Genomic DNA, 19,750 nt, shown 5'->3' on the forward strand with positions numbered 1-19,750 from the left:
GTATGCACCACCACACCCAGCTAATTTTTTTGTTTGTTTGTTTGTTGTAGAGACAGAGTCTCCGTATGTTGTTGAGGCTGGTCTTGAACTCCTGGTGTCTCAATCTATCCTCCTGATTTGGAAGCCCAAAGTGCTGGTTAAGGGTTTGAGCCACCACACCTGGTCTAACAAGGTTTCTTGATTAGGGGAGAACTTTGAGAAGTTCTCAGCCATCCGAGGCTGTGCAGAATGACTGGATGAAGAGTGAATGAAGGGGCCAAAGAGGAAAGTGCACCATCACAAACCGTTCCCAACCCTACCAGCTGGCAGCAGTCTCATCAACAAATGAGCAATAAGTTCAGTGGACTGAAATTCACTCTGCCAGAAATTAGGATATTTACAAAATTCAGTTATGCCTAGTTCCTTACTTTGATTTATCAGGGGGATAAACTGACAAACACAGATGTGTTACGGTTGTAGAAGACTGCAGAAAATCACATGTGAACTTGACCACGGTAATTCTGGGAGGGTGAGATGATTCCAAGGGAAGGAAGATGTTTCTGCAGCTTTGGGGCCAATGCAGTGGTTCTCACACTTTAGCCTACATCAGAATCACCTGGGGGGCTTGTTAAAACACAGATTTTTTTTTTTTTTTTAAACATCTGGCCCCATCCCCTGAGTTTCTGACCAACAGGTCTGGGGTGAGCCATGAGAATCTGCATTTCTAACAAGTTCCCAGATGATGCTGACACTGCTGCTCTGGGAACCACACTTTGAGAACTCTGATCCAGGGCCATTAGCCCGGGTCCCAGTCTAGGGCCTGCCCCTAACTGCTAGTCGTCCTTGGGTAAATCCCTGGCTGCCTCCAGGCTGCATCTCCTCAGATGTTAAATGGGGATCATATTCCCCCTGCTTCCTGGCAGGGTTGTTGAGAAGATTAAATGAGACAACGTATGTGAAAAGTCTTTGAAAAGATAAAAATGCTATATAAACATGAGGCATAATCATTATTGATCAGAGGACGTTCTTGTAAGAGATCAGTTTTGAGCTGGATCCAGAAAGGTGGGTGAGTGATGAGGCAGCTGGCGAGAAAGGACAAGCGGATGTTCCGGGTTTGGAGCAGAGAACGAGTGAGGGGTGGAAGAGGAGAGGGGAGAGAACAGCATGTGGTGGAGTAGGGGCGGGGCTGAGGCATTTATGGAGCAAAAGGTCTCATACTTGAGCATGCATCAGAGTCACCTGCAGGGCTAGCTGAACCCCAGATTGCTGGCCCCACCCCTGGAGTTTCTGATTCAGTCTGTCTAGAGGGTGGAGTGGGGCAGGGCCTGAGAATGTGCATTTCTAGCAATGCTGCTGCCGCTGGCCCAGAGGCTACACTGAGAACCACTGACCAGGTGGCTAGATTAAAAGGCCCTCCCCAGATAGGGGCTATGGGGCTAAGGAAGGATGACTAGGGTGAGTGCTGTAATAAAGTTAGAAACTTGTGTCTGCTATCATTTCACCCAGGGGCAGGGCGGCTGAGGGTTAAAAGGCATCTTCATTTTCAGGCAGGCAAGGTTCAATTCCTGGCTTTGCCTGTTGCTTCATGTGTGATCAAGGTCAAGTTGCCTAATTTCTCAAAGCCCGAGTTTCCATATCTGTCAAATGGGATAGTGATGGCATCTACCTTGTTGGTGTCTTATGAGGACTCAGTAGGACGAGGGAGGTAAAGCTTGTAGCACAAGGCGTGGCATGTCCCTAGTGTAAGAGGTGTTGGCTGTTACTGTTGTCCTTGCTCTTGTGTTTTCCTGCGCCGTGCTGCATTACCCTCTCTCAACTTCCAGGCTGCCCTTGGCCTCTCTCCATTCCTCCCCTGGCAGTCCTCAGGCGCCAGGGATGGCCGAGGCGGTGGCTGGACTCAGAGGGCAACCTCCTCTGCTGGCAGATTGACTGTAGGGCTTCTTTCTAGTTCTCTGAGGCCTGGGAGACTGAAGTCAGGGGCTGAGCAGGGTGTGAGCAAGCTTCTGGACTCCTGCCTCCTGTGCTGCCGTGCCAGGCCTTTTTTTTTTTGCATTTCACATAGTGCCTTTGTCCTGTGGTTAAATGCGTGGGTGTGCGGATGACCTTGTTAGGCAGAGTGCATCTCTTTGTGATTAACCTGCACGCCTCTCCCTCCAGTTCTCTGAGAAGTTGCCCACGTTAGCTGAGTGTCAAAAGCCTTGGTCCTGAACGGGTGAGATGGGAAACCAGGAGGAGGCTGGGAAGAGGCCCCTAACCGTGACCAAGTCTGGCACCCCCCAGCTCCACCCCACACTCTGGGGCTGTTCACAGAGCTGCCTCCCCATCCCCTCCCACCAGGCAGGAGTCCAGGTGGCACAGATTCAGGTCAGGCTAAATGTGGCTTCACAGCCCAGCTTGGCTTCTCTTCCCAGCACCAGCTTGTTAAGAAATAAATATTTATACCTGGCACCTGCCTTCTCCCAAGGCCTGGAGGCCCCTGCTGTAAAGATTCACACTGATTCCCCAATCCCCTCGGTGCCATCTCAATTCCAAAGTGAGCCAAGCCTCTTGCCCCCGCCCCCAGAATGGGGGCCATAGACACTCTTGTGGCAGCCGGGCAGCAGCTGGGCCCCTGATTTAGTGATGACTGTTTACAAAGCCAAGGAGGTGGGTGGCAGGGGAGCAGGTGACAGGAGGGATAAATCACCTTTGCAGCAAGCTGCTGGCTCTGGCGAGGCCTGCTGGGACCCAAGCCTGGGTGGGCGGCTGCCCCCTCCTTGGGCAGATGGCTGCAGCGGCTCATGCCCCTTCCCACTCCATCTTTCCTCCCCGTCCAGTTTGGGTGGGGCACCTCTGTGTAGGGTGCACTTACAGGGCATGAAAACGTTGGAGGAGCTATTGATGAACTAAACTACTTGTATATTGAGGCAACCCTCCCCTCACCTACCTAGGAACCTCTCCATTGGGCCTTCATTTACTCCGTAAATACTTACGAAGGGCCCCACAGCTCAGTGCCTGGCACACAGGAGGCACTTAGTAAATGTTAGTTGAGTGAATGAATGCAGGCAGGATTTACAGCTAGAAGAGGTGGATTCATGTCCTAGCCACACCACTCAACTGCTTTGGGCTCCCATGCAAGTCACTGCTCCAAGCTAGGCTTCCATCCCCACAAGTGTCCTGAGGACACAATGATCCCTTGGCTGGCTTCCTCACTGGTTTCTGGGAGGGCTGAATGGGAGACAGGATGTGAAAGGTACAAAACAATGCATTCTGCAAGTCTTAGTTGTTGGTATTTAGCACCCAATCTATCCAAGACACCGTGGGAGCTGCCACTCTGTCAGGGGACGTCTACACAGTGGCTCCTCTCCTAGCTCTCACATGGCTTCTCCCCAGGTCCCCCATGCACCCCTGCACTCACCTTTCTGTCCACACAGGCCACAGAACGTCCGGCAAAGAGGCTGGCCACCCCACGGGCCACGTTGACCTCATCACTCAGAATGTCTTCCCACCGGTTATTGCGGAACTTGAACAACTTGTCGGTGTATGTGGCCACCCCTGGAGAGAGGAGGAAAGGGAGGGCTGGTGGACAGTGGATCAGGGTCTCAGTTCTGATCTCTGGGTATGTCTCATGGCACCTGCCACAAGGTTCTTGGGACCGGAGGAGGATGGGTCATCTGCGGCAAGGAGGACCTCAAGCAGGAGGTCCTCTGTGTTTGGGGAGCACTCAGATGTTTCCAGTTGAGGGAAGAGACTCTGAGTCTCATGAAGATGGCTGGTCCAGACCTCAGGAACTAGGGAAGAAGTGCCACTGCTGCAGTGTGACCGAGATGACTCTCAGCAGCTGGATTTCGTGCCCTGCCCCGTTCTCCTGCAACAGCATCAAGGAGCTCCTGGGACTGGATACCGTAACATCCAAACTCAACCGTAACATCCAAACTCAACCCAAGATGACTCTTTCTCCAGGTGTTGTCCCTACATTCTCTACTGGATCGTAGGACCTACCTGATTTGGGTCTCAGAAGAAATGGTTCTGGTTCATGAGTAGGTCGCAGTCCTCCCTAAGGAAGGGGATGGAAGTTGAGCTCTGACGGGGTGAGAAGTGAGGGGTTGTTCTGCCTGGGGTGTGATGAGTTTGGGCAGCTCTGGGAGCCCCTGGTCCCAGGACTGGGGAGCCTCAGAAGGCAGTGGTTTTCACCTCTTTTGGATTACTGGCCCCTTTGAGAACTGGAGGGAGGTGAAGGACCTTCAGCTCAGGGAGTTGCAGGTTTGCACCACACAATATGCCATACGTCATTTCAGGTCTGTGGCCCTCTGGAGCTCGTTCGTGACTAAGAAGCCTTGTTCTGGGGAAGTGGGAATAACTGCTGGTGGCTGAGGCCGTAAGCCCATTCAAGTGACCACTTGAAAGGCAGAGCTCTCTCCTCCACCATCACCCTTAGTTAATTTCTTGTTAATGCAAGACCCCGAGTGTTCATAGTTTAGGGGGGGCCTCGTTCTATCCCCTGGGCTGGAGAGGAAACACAGGGAGAGGAGAAGCTGAAGGAATCAGGGAAGGTGAGCTTGAGGAAGAGTGGGCTTGGGGACAGAACCCTGAACTTGACTGTCTGGACCAGGGAGAAGGCAGCAGGCTTAGACTGAGGAGAGACAGCATGGCGCAGGGGCACCAAGAGCTCCGGGTGATGGAAATTATCTGGAGCCCCAGCGCTGGTTCTGCTTCGATTCTACCTCTAGGCTCCAGACTTGAGGCATGCTGCCCAGTATCTCTGAGCCTCGGTTTTCCTACTTGGGAGCGGGGATGATAGTAGTTACAGAAAGTTTACTGTGAGGAATAAATGAGATGATGCACACTAAAGGTTTGGGATAGTCCCCCCACCAAAGTGGTAGCCTTTTTTCGACAGAAATGATTTTTCTCATGTTATAGATGAACTACTTTCCAAGGTTCTTTAGAGACATCAGCCCTGCACTGCAGGGGTTCGATGAAAACCAGTGATTCTGTGAGTGGGTGTGTGTGAGGGTGGGAAGTGTGTGAGTGTGAGCATGAGCGAGAGTGAGCATTGTGAGAGTGAATTGTGTGTGTGGATGTGTGAATGAGTGAGAATGTGCAGGAGTAAGAGCCAGCGTGAGTGACAGTAAGAGTGTGTGAGTGGGCTGGGCACGGTGGCTCATGCCAATAATCCCAGTACTGTGGGAGGCCGAGGCGGGCAGATCACTTGAGCCAAGGAGTACTAGACCAGCCAAGCAACATAGCAAGACCCCATCTCTACAAACCACCCCCCAAAAAAATTAGCCAGGTGTGGTGGCACATGCCTGTAGTCCCAGCTACTCAGGAGGCTGAAGCAGGAGGATCACCTGAGCCCAGGAGGTCGAGGCTGCAATGAGCTGCGACTGCGCCACTGCACTCCAGCCTGGGTGACAGAACAATACCCTGTCTCAAAAAAAAAAAAAAAAAAAAAAAAAAAAAGGTAAGAGTTTGTGAAAGCAAAAGCAAGTGTGTGAGAAAAAGAGTGAGCATGAGAATGAGTGTGTAGGTGTGAGAGTGAGACAATGGCTGAGCACGAATGTGTGTCAGCATGAGTGGGTGTGTGAGTGAGGGTGTGTGGTGAGTACACGAGAGTAAGAGTGTGTCAGAGAATAAGAGTGGGCAAGGACGAGTGAGTGTGAGAGAGTGGGCATGAGTGAGTTGAGAATGTGGGTATGAGTAAGAATGAGTGTGGGCATGAGTCAGAGTGAGCATGAGAGTGGGGATGAGTGAGAGTGAGTGTGAGGGGGTGAGAGTGAGTGTAGGGGGTGAGAGTGAGTGTGGGGGGATGAGTGAGAGTGTGAGGGGGTGAGAGTGAGTGTGGGGGGTGGGAGTGAGTGTGGGGGGATGAGTGAGAGTGTGAGGGGGTGAGTGAGCATGAGAGGGGAGTGAGTGTGAGCATGAGAGGGGGGTGGGTGAGGGGGACAGTGAGTGTGAGGGGGCGAGAGTGAGTGTGGGGGGATGAGAGTGAGTGTGGGGGGATGAGTGAGAGTGAGTGTGAGGGGGGTGAGCATGAGGGGGGTGAGTGAGAATGAGCATGAGAGGGGGGTGGGTGAGAGTGAGTGTGAGGGGGGCAAGAGTGAGTGTGGGGGAGTGAGTGTGAGGGGGCAAGAGTGAGTGTGGGGGAGTGAGTGAGAGTGAGTGTGGGGGGGCGAGTGAGCGTGAGAGGGGGGTGAGAGTGTGGGGGGATGAGTGAGAGTGAGTGGGGGGGTGAGTGAGCATGAGAGGGGGTGAGAGTGAGTGTGGGGGGATGAGTGTGAGTGTGGGGGGATGAGTGAGAGTGAGTGTGGGGGTTGAGTGTGAGGGGGGTGGGTGAGAGTGAGTTTGGGGGGTGAGTGTGAGAGGGGGTGTGTGAGTGAGTGTGGGGGTGGGTGTGAGAGGAGGGTGAGAGTGAGTGTGGGGGGTGTGAGGGGGTGAGAGTGAGTGTGGGGGTGAGTGTAAGAGAGGGGTGAGTGAGAGTGAGTTTGGGGGGTGAGTGTGAGAGGGGGTGGGTGAGAGTGAGTGTGGGGGTGAGTGTGAGGGGGGTGAGTGAGAGTGAGTGTGGGGTTGAGTGTGAGGGGGTGGGTGAGAGTGAGTTTGGGGGGTGAGTGTGAGGGGGGTGTGTGAGAGTGAGTGTGGGGGTGGGTGTGAGAGGAGGGTGAGAGTGAGTGTGGGGGGTGTGAGGGGGGGTGAGAGTGAGTGTGGGGGGTGTGAGAGGAGGGTGAGAGTGAGTGTGGGGGGTGTGAGGGGGGGTGAGAGTGAGTGTGGGGGTGAGTGTGAGAGAGGGGTGAGAGTGAGTTTGGGGGGTGAGTGTGAGAGGGGGTGGGTGAGAGTGAGTGTGGGGGTGGGTGTGAGGGGGGTGGAGTGAGTGTGGGGGGTGTGAGGAGGGGTGAGAGTGAGTGTAGGGGGTGTGAGAGGGGGGTGAGTGAGAGCGAATGTGGGGGGTGCATGTGAGGGGGTGAGTGAGAGTGAGTGTGGGGGGTGAGTGTGAGGGGGGTGAGTGAGAGTGAGTGTGGGGGTGAGTGTGAGGGGGTTGAGAGTGAGTGTGAGAGGGGGGTGGGTGATAGTGAGTGTGGGGGGTGAGTGTGAGAGGGGGGTGGGTGAGAGTGAGTGTGGGGGTGAGTGTGAGAGGGGAGTGAGTGAGAGTGAGTGTGGGGGTGAGTGTGAGGGGGGTGAGTGAGAGTGAGTGTGGGGGTGAGTGTGAGAGGGGGGTGAGAGTGAGTGTGGGGGTGAGTGTGAGGGGGTGGGTGAGAGTGAGTGTGGGGGTGAGTGTGAGAGGGGGGTGAGTGAGAGTGAGTGTGGGGGTGAGTGTGAGAGGGGGGTGAGAGTGAGTGTGGGGGTGAGTGTGAGAGGGGGGTGAGTGAGAGTGAGTGTGGGGGTGAGTGTGAGAGGGGAGTGAGTGAGAGTGTGGGGGTGAGTGTGAGAGGGGGTGAGTGTGAGGGGGGGTGAGTGAGAGTGAGTGTGGGGGTGAGTGTGAGAGGGGGGTGGGTGAGAGTGAATGTGGGGGGTGAGTGTGAGAGGGTTGAGAGTGAGTGTGAGAGGGGGGTGAGTGAGAGTGTGAGGGGGGTGAGAGTGAGTGTGGGGGAGTGAGTGTGAGAGGGGGTTGAGAGTGTGAGGGGGTGAGTGTGAGAAGGGGGTGAGTGAGAGTGAGTGTGGGGGTGAGTGTGAGAGGGGGTGAGTGTGAGAGGGGGGTGAGTGAGAGTGTGGGGGAGTGAGTGTGAGAGGGGGTGAGTGTGAGAGGGGGGTGAGTGTGAGAGGGGGGTGAGTGTGAGGGGGGTGAGTGAGAGTGAGTGTGGGGGTGAGTGTGAGAGGGGGGTGAGTGAGAGTGAGTGTGGGGGTGAGTGTGAGAGGGGGTGGGTGAGAGTGAATGTGGGGGTGAGTGTGAGGGGGTTGAGAGTGAGTGTGGGGGGGTGAGTGAGAGTGTGAGAGGGGGTGAGAGTGAGTGTGGGGGAGTGAGTGTGAGAGGGGGTGAGTGTGAGAGGGGGTGAGTGTGAGAGGGGGGTGAGTGAGAGTGAGTGTGGGGGTGAGTGTGAGAGGGGGGTGAGTGAGAGTGAGTGTGGGGGTGAGTGTGAGGGGGGTGGGTGAGAGTGAATGTGGGGGGTGAGTGTGAGGGGGTTGAGAGTGAGTGTGGGGGGGGGTGAGTGAGAGTGTGAGAGGGGGGTGAGAGTGAGTGTGGGGGAGTGAGTGTGAGAGGGGGTTGAGAGTGTGAGGGGGTGAGTGTGAGAGGGGGTTGAGAGTGTGAGGGGGTGAGTGTGAGAGGGGAGTGAGTGAGAGTGTGAGGGGGGTGAGTGAGTGAGTGTGGGGAGGTGAGTGTGAGGGGGTTGAGAGTGAGTGTGAGAGGGGAGTGAGTGAGAGTGAGTGTGGGGAGGGTGAGTGTGAGAGGGGGTGAGTGAGAGTGAGAGGGGGTGAGTGAGAGTGAGTGTGAGAGGGGTGAGTGAGAGTGAGGATGAGTGTGGGTATGAGTGAGAGTGTGAGCATAGGGTGTGTGAGAACAGGCAAGTGTGTGTGTGGAAGTGAGCAGATGAGCGTGAGTACTTGTGGGAGTATGCATAGGTGAGGGGAGTGTGTAAGTGACCCTCGACCCCTCAGGTGGCTCCACCCAGGAGAGAACAAAAGGTTTGGTCTCTGAGGGGTCCTCATGCTGCGACCCCCTGAGACCACAGGACCCACAGGAGCAGAAGCATCATCTGTGGGGTCTGGAGTTGGCCCCCAGGGTCCTCACCCGACAGCAGGGAACCGGCACCCTCTCTCCTGCCTTCTCAGCAGAGAAGCCTGACCCAGGGAGGAGGAAAAGTCCCTTCCACTGAGTGGAGGCAGACCCAGGAGGCCTGCAGCGGTTGCAGGTGGAGGCTTCAGCACAGGCCCATTTCTGTGGAGCCCAGAAGGGACCTGCACAGAGCTGCTGTGGCCTGGATGCACATGGGGGAAACTGGGTTGTGGATTACCCGGACAAAACCACAGGGCCCCGACCCCGTAGACCGGAGTCGCCTTCCACATCTGAGGCTTGTTAGCTGTGAGGCCCGAGGTCTTGGTTTCTTCATCTAAAAGTTGTGGATAACAGCTCTGCCTCCCTCCCAGCATCGTTGTGGGAATTACATGAGAAACGCACATGGAGAGAGTTCGGGGGCAGCTCTGAGACCCCAGGTCCACAGCCCCTCCTCAAAATTCCTGGGAGTCAAATGTGTTCAGGAATTTACATATTTTTCCTTCAGATTTTGGAAAGGTAACACAGTGCACACACCGTTTATTACATAACACCCCCAGCAGGGATGGAGGCAGCACCCTGTAATTAAACACATTAATATTTCTGCAGTGAATTATATGAATATTCACCCTAAGTGGGATAAATAAAGCCTATAAATAGCTCAGATTAGCCCAGGACAGGTTTTGCTATCAATTGAATTTCCCACAAAACTTAAAAAATGGACTTGAAGTGTTCAGAGGGTTCTGGATTTCAGGGCTCTCGAGGAGGGACTTGGACTTAGGCCACCATCATCATGGCTGTCCCGGAGGCAGTGGCAGGCTTGCTATTGCTTCCAGGTGCCTGGGAGCCTCTGTGGATAGCCCCTGCAGGCTTCCAGGTCTCCAGCCCTCACCATCAGCAAGCAGCCCTTGCCCATCTCTGCCCAACCAGGGCCCCTTTAGATGCTGTACCTCCAGCTAGCATCATCCCTGAGATGCCTGGGTCACACTCCACTGAAGCCTGGGCCGGCATGGAGTCAGGGAGAAAATGGGTGTGGCAGCTGGGGTTCTGCAGAGCTCTGATGGACACCTCTGGATTCAGTGAGAGAAATTTCTTAAGCTCCCAAGTTCCCGCCTTAGCTATCTAGAGGAGAAACTAGGTCTAGGGTGACTCTGTCCCCCTCTGTTTGACTTCTCACCTCCAGTTCCTCCTGTCCACCTCAGGCAGCATTTCCCAAAGTGTGCTTTGTGGGACTCTGGTCTCTATGAGGAGCCTGGAGAAAGGACTCTGTGATCATGTGAGCTTGGGAAAGACAGCACACTCACCCACCTCTTGGAGATTCCCCCGGACATTGATCTATTAGAACGTTAAGAAGTCCTGCAATGAATTACCTGTTTAATTTTATTTAACCCAGCCTTTCCCAAATGTTCCTTGGAACCCCTTTTTGTAGACCACCTCATAGCGCCCTGTGTAACTGGTGCTGTCCTTAGCAAGTTGCTGTCCTAAGGTGCTGATGTCTGGTCAGGCTCAGAGCTTTTCAGCCGGAGGTGTTAGGGTGCCTGTGCTGTTGGCCTCTCCCACTCTTCAGCCTCCTGGCTCCTGAGCTCAACAGGGATGCCCAGAAGAATAAACTAATTAAGGTAAAATGTGCAACAGCCATGCAGAGCCTTGTAGATCATAAATGGGAACGGCAAAATCAATGGCAGCCCTTCTGCAGGCAGAGGCCCGGAGGCCTGGGTGACAGGAGAGATGGGAGCCCGTGATTTAGGAAGAGCAAACGCTCTGGCAGCTGCAACCTGGGTAATTAGGTGTGTCAGGAAGACAGATAAACAGCGAGCTGTGCGGGTCGATGGCACAGGCAATAAACACCCAGCACTGGCCCCTGGCCCATGTCAGCATGCAGTCCTGCCTTCTGGCTCCTTGTAGCTGCACAAGAACTGCACTCTGCCCTGGGGTCCATCATAAGAGGGTGGGGGCAGCTGTTCGGGAAGAGGTGAGGTGAGGAAGAGGAGCAGGAGAGAGGTATTCTCTTGAGTCCCCTGGGGAAAGACACTGAGAAGGTAGAGGCCTGGGAGAAACAGGAGGGCATCTGGGGCAGGGCAGGGGGCCCTGGAGTCACAGCCCCCATGAGAGGCAAGTCTGGGCATTCCCATTTCCACCCCGATTCTGGCATCTTGGCATTAAAGGAGCCTTGAAGTTCTCAGAGTCCAGTAGAACCACCACTTGCTGCCAGGAGGCCAGAGGGAGGGGTCTGTGGGTGAGGCTCAGGTGCCCACCATGCCCTGCAGGGGACCAGGTGCTACACCAGATGCCGTGGGAGGCCAGGGGAAGTATGCCTTTGTCCCTGACTAGGGGCTTTTAGAGTCCATCCACAACACCAGGGACAGGTAAAGGACATACCAGGAGACAGCCATGAAATGAATGATACTGCTATGTCTATAGCACTTGCCAGGTGCCAGGAAATTCACATATATTCACTCATTAACCCTCACCGCAAACCTCAAGGTGGGTACTATTTTCATGATCCCTTTACACATGAAGTGCCTGGGGCATGAGAGAGAAGGGGACTTTCCTAAGATTCCACAGCTGGCAGAGCCCAGCAGGGCAGAATTGCACAGTATGTCAGGAGATGCCTTGATATCAGGATGGAAGAGGTCGCTGTGATCAGGGAGGGCTTCATAAGGGAAGAGGCACCTGTACTGAGACTGGAAGGGTCACAGTAACAACAGCACTGCACTCTACAGTTTAGGCAGGATGGCAAGAAAAAGGCACAGAGGGGACATTGAGTTTGCCCGGGGAGGGGGGTTTGTGCAGGTGGAGGAGGAGAAGCATGGCAGGGTGGCGGAGACCCAGGAATTCCAGCACTGAGGGCAAAAGGGCCATTGGTGGCTTCTGATATGGGGAAAGTCAGGGGAAGACAGTGTTTCTGGAAGATTAAGTTGGCAGGGGAGTGAAGGGTGAATGCGCTAGTGAGGGAGAAAATGCAGCGAGTGGCCACTTTTGTAGGCGCTCAGGCTTGATCAGGATGCGGAGGAAGCACCAGTGCAGGAGGGGTTGGCTGAGTGTGGCCGGCGGAGTGAGGGAGCTGTCCAAAATGTGGAAACAGTGACCCAAGCAGGGACGCTGAGCTCGCTGGCGGTGAGCAGGAGCCTGGCTTCAGACAGGTTGCATTTAAAGTGACCACAGGGTGGCCAAGAGGTCACTGGCTATGAGGCATGACTCCTTACAGAGTAGTGAGTCTGGAGCTAGGGAGAAGGGAAAGGCCAGGCCATAAACAGGGCCACTTGAGTCCTGGGGAGAAACCACATTTGGGACAGAGAAGGAGGCATCAGAAGACTAGAAAAGGGGAATAAGAGGGCACCTGGAGCCACTGGGAGCATGAGGTTGTGTCATAAAGGATTCTCCCTAAGGATCACTGGATTGGAATGCCTCCTCCCCAGGGGGCTTTCCCCCCCGGGAGATGGTCTGTCTCATGGTCTGGTATTGGTGGTAGAGAGAAGGGTGGGCAGGTTTTTGTGGCAAGGCAGAGGCCTCAGCCTCCAACCTCATTCATCAGGCAAACAGCAGGGCTGGGGAGATAGCCAGCAACATCCCTCCCTCTAGGTGGATCTTGGGCAACTCATGAACTTGTGTTTTTCTGTTCTGTAAAATGGAATGAGAATGGCCACCTATTCATCAGGTTGTTGTGAGGGTTAAATTAGATAATGTACATAAAGTGCTGAGAACAATACCTGGCACATGGTAAGTTAAATAAATAGTAACAACACCATCACCATCACCACCATCATCCAGGAAATCACAGCACATGACCACAGCAGATCCTCAACTCAGGAGGCAACTGTGATGTTAAGTATAAAAGGCTTTATAAGACTTAGTCAATGGAAAACCAGCAAGACAGTGATGGCTCCAGGGGAAGAAAGAACTCATTCAGTCAAAGGACATTTTCAAAGAGGAGCCCAGGCTGTGCTGGGTCCCTGATGTAAATGCTGACCCCAGCCTTCCTTCCCCCATCCCAAGGTGAAGAGGGAAACCCGATCAGCTCCCGCCAGGCACTTTGCCCACATCAGCTCCTTCAGTACTCTCCGCAGCAGTGCCAGGAAGGTGGAGTCTTCATTTCACAGAGAGAAACTGGGGCTCAGAGGGTTAGGTCATTTGCCTAAGGTTGCACAGCTGTTGTGAGGTGGTCTGTCTGTTGCAGAGCCCCCTCTCATGTTAATAAAGAGCTGGGTCACTCATGGGAGGCAGTCCCAGCTCCCAAGGGTCCTTGTTAGGACCATGGGAATGGCCTCTGGGGTCCCATGTTCCGTATTGTGCTGCTTTGGCCCTTGCTGGGAGAGCTGCAAATCAGGACTTTGCATCCAAGTAAAATCTGGCTGGGGGATCAGGAGACCCTAGAATCCATTTTAGGACCTAGAGAATCCTAGGAAAAGAGGGTGGAGCCATAGGGCCATACATCTCAGACTCTGCTGGGTTCAGGAAGCTCCTGGAGATTAAATTCAGATTCTGGTTTCGGAGGTCTGGGGTGGGGCCTAAGAGTCTGCATTTTTAAGAACGCCCAGCTGACTGCCATGCTTATGGCCCATGCGTCACACTTGGAGTAGTGAGGTGCAGAATATCTGGGTACAGTTGGAACTGGGACTAGGTGGAGGAGCTGCCCGACCAGGGGTGCTTCTCTCAAGATCAGTCAGCTCCTCTGCTGTGAAGGCAGAAGAGGCTGGAAGTACCACCCATCCAAACACCCTTCTCTTTAGCGAGGTGACTGACGCTCCTTCTCCCCTCTAAGAAGTTACAAGAGCCTCTGCTGAAGGCCTCTTTAAGTATGACACAGAGCCCCCCCCCCCAAAAAGTGATAAATCCAAGTCCATAAAAATGAAAATGTTCCACATTACAACATCCAGCAAGAGCAAAGACAAAAGAAAAAAAAGACAAACAAGGGAAAAGCATCTTCAACTTGTTCTATAGACAAAGGGCTAATTCCCTAATTTATAAAGAGCTGTTACAACTCAATAAGGAAAAGACCAATAATCAATACAAAAATAGGCAGAGGCTATGAGCAGACAAGAGATCCAAATATATGAAAATCTTCTCAATCTCCTTCATTTTAACAAAAATGAAAATTAAAACTGTATTTAGATATCATTTTTTCCCCGTCAGATTAGCTAATACTGTAAAAATAGATGAAATATTGTGTTGAGAGTGTTGGAAAGTGCTTGCTTGCATATTTGGTTGATGGGAACGTCCTGAGCAGTGGCCCTAGGAAGGACAATTTGGCAGTGGCTATGAAAACTACACATGTATATTCATTTGAGGCAGTAATTCTATTTCTATGAACTCACAAACATGCCTGCAATTGTGGGAAATGGCATGTGGTACAAACTTATTCATTTGGTAGCATGCTGTGTAAGGGCGAAAGGCAAAACCTGACTGCAAGTAATCTTTCATCAATAGAAGACCAATTAAATTAATGGCACAGTGGAGTACTATACAACCATAAAAAGAATGAGAAAGCTGTCTGTGTACTGCCATGAAATCAAATCCAAACTGCATTGTTAAATGAAAAGAGCAAAGAGTGGAACCATGAGTTGGGCATGCTGTTTGTGTAGGAAGGAGGGAGACACATAAATTATTTGAGCAGTACCCCACACATAGCAGATCTTCAATCATCATTTTGTGGAACTGAATGCATGAAAATCCTGTAGTGGTGGGGCTCACAGTTCACACTGACCCATCTGCTACCCATGCTTCTGTTCGTTACCCCAGGCCAGCCCATGTGGGTGGGAGTGTTCAGGGCTATTCAGTGAAGCAGCAGGGGTGAGCTAGTGTGTGACCCCCCAGGGGATGGGCTCTGACCAGGAGCTGCAGAACATCCTAGGTTCCTGGATGTGGAGGTGAGGTGTCGGCACCTGCCTCTTGTCCCCCTGCGTCCTACACATTCTCCTACCTGGTTTCACTGAGTAGTGTTGCCTGAGATGCTACTCAGTGGCTTGTATTTTTCCAGGCTGGTGAAGCCATAAGCTGGTTTCCTGGCCCAGGCCGTACTGGGATGGTGGTCAGTCTTCCTCCTTCTCCTTTCCCTTGCCCACTTGCCAATTCTCAGCTCTTGACCCAGGCCCACTGGGCCCCTCATCTGCATGGTGTTATACTGCGGTCCTTTCCTCTTTGCTCCCACGGTCTCTCCTTCCCACAAGCCAGGAGAAAGGCCTGTGGACCTCTGCCCGTGACACTTTGAGAGGCTCTGGCTTTCTTCAGAGCCACAGGACTAGAACAGCTATTGTGTGGAGTATTTATTAAGTCCTGGGCACTGTAATAAGTGCTTTCATTCACTATCTCAGGTGTTCATTCCAAAATATGTATTTAATGCTTACTAAGTGACAGGCACTCCTTTGGATCTGGAGTATAGCAGTGAACAAGGCACTCCCATGGAACTAAGACCCTAGTAGGAGAGATGGACAACAAACAAAAAATTGCTTATTTTCAGATAGTGGTGGTCAGTACTGTGAAGGAAAATAAAGCCAGTTAAGGGCACAGCGGGTAATGGGGTTGCAATTTTAGATAACGGGCTCAGGAAAGATCTCACTGGAGGAGGGGCCTGAATGAAGGAGTGAGCCTGGAGAACAGCAGTGGGAAAAGCATTTCAGGTAGAGGGAACAGCAAGTACGAAGGCCTCAGGTGGGAAGGCAGTGAGTAAGAGGAAGAATGGAGGAAAGAAGGTCAGAAAGGCAACCCGGGTCACATAGGAGGGGTGCTGTAGGCGATGGGAAGGGCTTTGGATATAGTCTATGGAGCCACTGGCGGGAATTGAGCTTAAGATGTTGGCGTGATTTTAGACGAGGGAGTTGAGGCTGAGAGAGGTCAAGTAACCTGTCCAAGGTCACACAGTAAATAAGGGGCAGACCCCAGGTTTGTACAAAATGACTCCTCCAGGATGTTTTTGGAATGCAGGGTGCTCGCCCTCTTCCAGGAACTCCAATGCTACCATCCCAAAGGCTGGCCAAGGGAGGAGAGAGGGACCATGCTTCCACAGGTTGCTCCAACACCCTGGCACATGCCATGGGCACAGCCAAATGCCATGGGCATGCCTGGGCTGGTTGGGGGCTCCTGGAGAGTGGGCAGGGTGGCAATGGCTGAGTGCCATGCCAGCTGGGCCCGAGGAAGTGCTGACACGGCACAATGTCCCTGCTCCACACCCCGCCCACTGTCGCTGAATCAATGGGATCACTCAACTGAAAAATTAACTCAAACCCACAGACATCCCTGAAACCCATAGAAGGTGGCCAGCACTGAGGCTGCTGGGCACTGTTGCCTTGCCCCCACCCCGGGGGCCGGCTCCGGCCTCTCCCAGTGCACACTTATGGCCTCGATCTCAAGAGCCCAGGGCCTTTCTGGCGCCTCCACTGTGCCTGCCTTTCTTGACTTCCCTCAGTTGGCAAACCCTCTCTCAGGCCCAACAGCTCACGCCTGCCTGTTCTTCCTGGGATTTATTTATCAAATTTTAACTTAGCTCTTAGGATGTGTAATGTCTGACTGGGGCCGAAGGGGGCCACAACATGAACGATACAAGGTTTTGCCTTCAAGGAGCTTAGAATACAGGCAGGGGATTGGGAAAGGGGACTCAGATACTCAGAGTAACACAAGGCTGTGTTGAGGATAGAGTGTAAACTTCATGAGGACAGGATTTTTGTGTTTTATTCACTGAAGCATCCTCAGTCCCTAGAATAGTAAGTGCTCAGTAAATATTTGTCCAATGGATGAACACGTTAATAAATGAGTAGGATTGTTGTGAGGCTGAGCATGAAACTAGCATGTTCTGAGGTAGTGGCCTTCCATCTTGGTGTATGGGGAATTGCCTGGAGGTCTTTACCATCTGGTGACTGCATCCCACTCCTAGAGGTTCTGATGGGATTGACTGGAGTGCCGCTTAGCTGGGATTGTTGAAAGCTCCCCAGGTGACCCTAATGTGCAGCCTGGGCAGGGAACCAGGGCTCTGGGATTCACAATGCAGCACTCTAAGAGCGTGGGAGGGGCTGCTGCTTCAGAGACACCTGGTGGCTGCCACAGCAGGTGCTCTGTGCTTGGTGAATAGGGGATGGTTTGTCCCCTTCCTCTGGCATCTGCTTGCTGAGCCCACACTTCCACAGTTCTCCTTGCTCCAGCTTCCCAGCCTCTGGGAGACTTCCTGGGGACTCACCCCTTCTGCAGGCATTCCTTGACACTGCTCCCTTTCTGACCTTGTCCCACATTAAAGAGCTGATCTGCCCATCAATTAATTGTGTCCTAATCCAATCTTGGCTTGGCTGGAGAGAGGGCAGTAAATCCAGCTGCATAATCATGCCCTGATATTTGTGTAGGGATAATTACTATCTCTCAGGCCTCACTTGGTGGCAAGATGAGATGAAAACCCATAAAACACCACTCAGGGCTGTGGCTCATTGTTTCTTGGCTGCATGAGGCTGGCTGCCAGCCAGACAGCACTGCCTGCCCCTGCCCCTGGCATGAACCCTAACCTCTTCCCCTCCCATTCATGCAACTGCAGGACTCAACATTGGGGCAGTCTAGGGGCTGGATCCTGGCTTGGGCTCAACAACCAATAACGGTAATGTCGTGGCTCAGGAAAAAGCCAGTGTATATGTGTCAGGGTGGGGAGTGGAGCACAAGGAAGGTGGTCCTCATAGCCAGGCAGTTACCGGCCTCCAGGAGGTTAGGAGGTCCAGGATGATGACTGCTCAAGTCTGAACCACAGAGCTTCATCCAAAGCAGACCCGAAAGAGGGCTGCCTTCTGGAGGAGCCCACTGCATATTCAGCCTGGCCCCACAGGGACACAGGGCCCTACATCCCTCACAGTGTCCCTCATCTCGGGACACTGTGGCCTGGGACTTCCACAGAGATGTTACAGCCCCACAGGCGTGGGCTGAGATCCTGAGGTCTGAGCCTGAGAAAATGCAAGCATCAGGAGTGGGAAACAACCTTGATCTGCTGCCACAAGGGCACAGCCCCCAAATCCTGAGACACTGAGCAAGCACTGCAAGCTAGGCTCTCCAAGAGGCAGTGAGGACACAGGGTTGAGGAAAGCCGTAGAGCATCTTGATTAAGAGGATGGATCTGGAGTCAGACTCCTGGGTTTGAATCCTGGGACTTACAAGCTGCGTGGCCTTGGGCAAGTCAGGTAACCTCTTTGTGCCTCAGTTTCCTCAATTGTACAGTGGCATTTACCAGTACCTGCTAATCGAGGTGTGTGAGGCCTAAATGAGATAATTAATGTAAATGCTTATATCAGGGTCTGACACACAATAGGTGCTACTTAAGTATTAACTGTTATTATTGTCACTGTCATTTAGCCTTCTGGGCATCAATTTCCCTCATCCATTCCTTAGCACGCAGGACCTTGTTACTGAAAGAGTGGTCCCTGACCCAGAGGCATCGTCATCATAGCCTGGAAATGGGTCAGAAGTGCAGGGTCTCAGCCCCACCCAGACCTGCTGAATCAGTCTGCATTTGCACAAGACCTCTAGGGGATTCGGATGCACACTTCAGTTCGAGAAGCTCCTGCAAGAAAAGGCTCCATGAACTCAAGGTCTCTCTTCTATACAGTTGTATCCTCAGCACCTCTAGGCTGGCATAGTGTAGGTGCTTGGCAAGAATTTGGGGAGAGGGGTGAGGAGGACTCACATTAGGAGGTGGTGGTGGGGATACTCAGTCTGAGGGAGAGCCTCGGTCTCTGCTCACCCTGTCCATCTCCAGGCCCACAGTTCAGGAGATGAGACCTACAGGCTCAGACGCAAGAGAAGAAGTCATTCTGGGACCCAGAGAGGTCCTGCGGCAGCAGGGGGCAGTGCCTAGGGGGACGATGACAGTTGCCTGAGGAAGGGCCAGGGTTCCCACGGCCCTCCCCAAGTTGGTGCTGGGAGGGAGAAGATGGGAAGCAGGAAAAGACCTGAGCCCTAGCCCTTACCTGAGAAGGCGTTATTGGTGTTGAGGAAGTAGATCTCCTCCCGGCCATCGCCGTCGATGTCGCAGGCTGTGACCCCGATGGCGTTCCCCTGCCTGTCCCGCAGCGCGTAGTAGGGTGAGCTGCGCTCGTCGACTGCGATGTTCACCAGCCGCTTCTGGGCCCGGTCGTACTTCAGAACCAGGTTGGGGCCATTGTACCTGGAGGAGGAATGGGGAGGGGATGCTGGAGAGGAGCCGCTGGGCCCACTCAGTCCCATCCGACCAGTACAATGGGTTGGGAGTCCTCCCAGACACGCTATGAGGCAAGTCAGCCCCAGAGTGTTCCTAGGGAACCCGGCCAGCCTTGCCTCACGGAGCCCTGAGTGTTGGATGAGTGTCCCTCAATCAGATTCGGGCTCGGGTGCAGTGAAAGTCAGCAGGGGCCATGTGGGACACCATATAAGCAGCTGGGTGGTGGAGGGAAGTGGGAGCCACGGACAGACCCTTCCCACAGGCTCCACTGAGGAAAACAAAGAAGTTCTTGACGCTCATCTCGCCCATTTCAATGCAAAAGGCACTTTCACATTTATCATCTCATTAATTTAAATTTAACAATCAAGAGAGGTAGGCATGTATTAGTAACCCGTTTTATGGATGAGGCAACCGATGAGGTTTATCAGGGAAACTAAGGCTCAGAGAGGCTGAATGCCCTTCCAAGGTAACACAGCCTAGGAAGTGTCAGGTGCTGGGAGTTGAACCAAGGCCCTTTCTACTATCCGGAGTCCCGAGTCTCTGTGTGAATGAGCCCTGGAGGAGCAGGACGCTTTGTTGTTGAGGTTTAAACAACTCTCCTGACAAAGTCACCGCATTTCAACAGAGGGATGAAATTAGCCTCTCAGTTGGGAGAACACGAACATGTCTAAAGTTATTAGACAGACCTGCTGGATCTTTTTCTGAGAACTCAAGACAAAAGGTTAAAAGGCATCACTACTTATCTCTCCTCCGTCTCACTCTCCTGCGCCTGCAACTCCCTCCTTGCTGCACTGAAGCCCAGGCACGTTCTTGCCTCAGGGACTTTGCACTTGCTGTTCTCTGCCTAGGATGCTGTTCCTCCAGACATCCACACCGCTGGCTCCCGCCTTCATCTCCCTTAAACCTTTGCCCCCCCTGTTCCTTCTCAGTGA

General features: G+C 53.2%; 1 protein-coding gene across 3 annotated transcripts in view; it reads right to left on the reverse strand.

Annotated features, from left to right (window-relative positions):
* Positions 1-19,750, reverse strand: part of CRTAC1 (cartilage acidic protein 1) — a 165,684-nt gene that overhangs the window by 54,253 nt on the left and 91,681 nt on the right. For all 3 annotated transcript variants that reach the window (XM_073019241.1, XM_007963771.3, XM_007963774.3), the window contains exons 3-4: positions 18,589-18,785; positions 3,377-3,513 (exon numbers count right to left, since the gene is read on the reverse strand). In XM_073019241.1, the coding sequence (XP_072875342.1) occupies positions 3,377-3,513; positions 18,589-18,785 (334 nt within the window). The remainder of the gene's footprint in view (positions 1-3,376; positions 3,514-18,588; positions 18,786-19,750) is intronic.

This window comes from Chlorocebus sabaeus, chromosome 9 (genome assembly GCF_047675955.1).
Source record: "Chlorocebus sabaeus isolate Y175 chromosome 9, mChlSab1.0.hap1, whole genome shotgun sequence".
Lineage (NCBI taxonomy): Eukaryota > Metazoa > Chordata > Mammalia > Primates > Cercopithecidae > Chlorocebus > Chlorocebus sabaeus.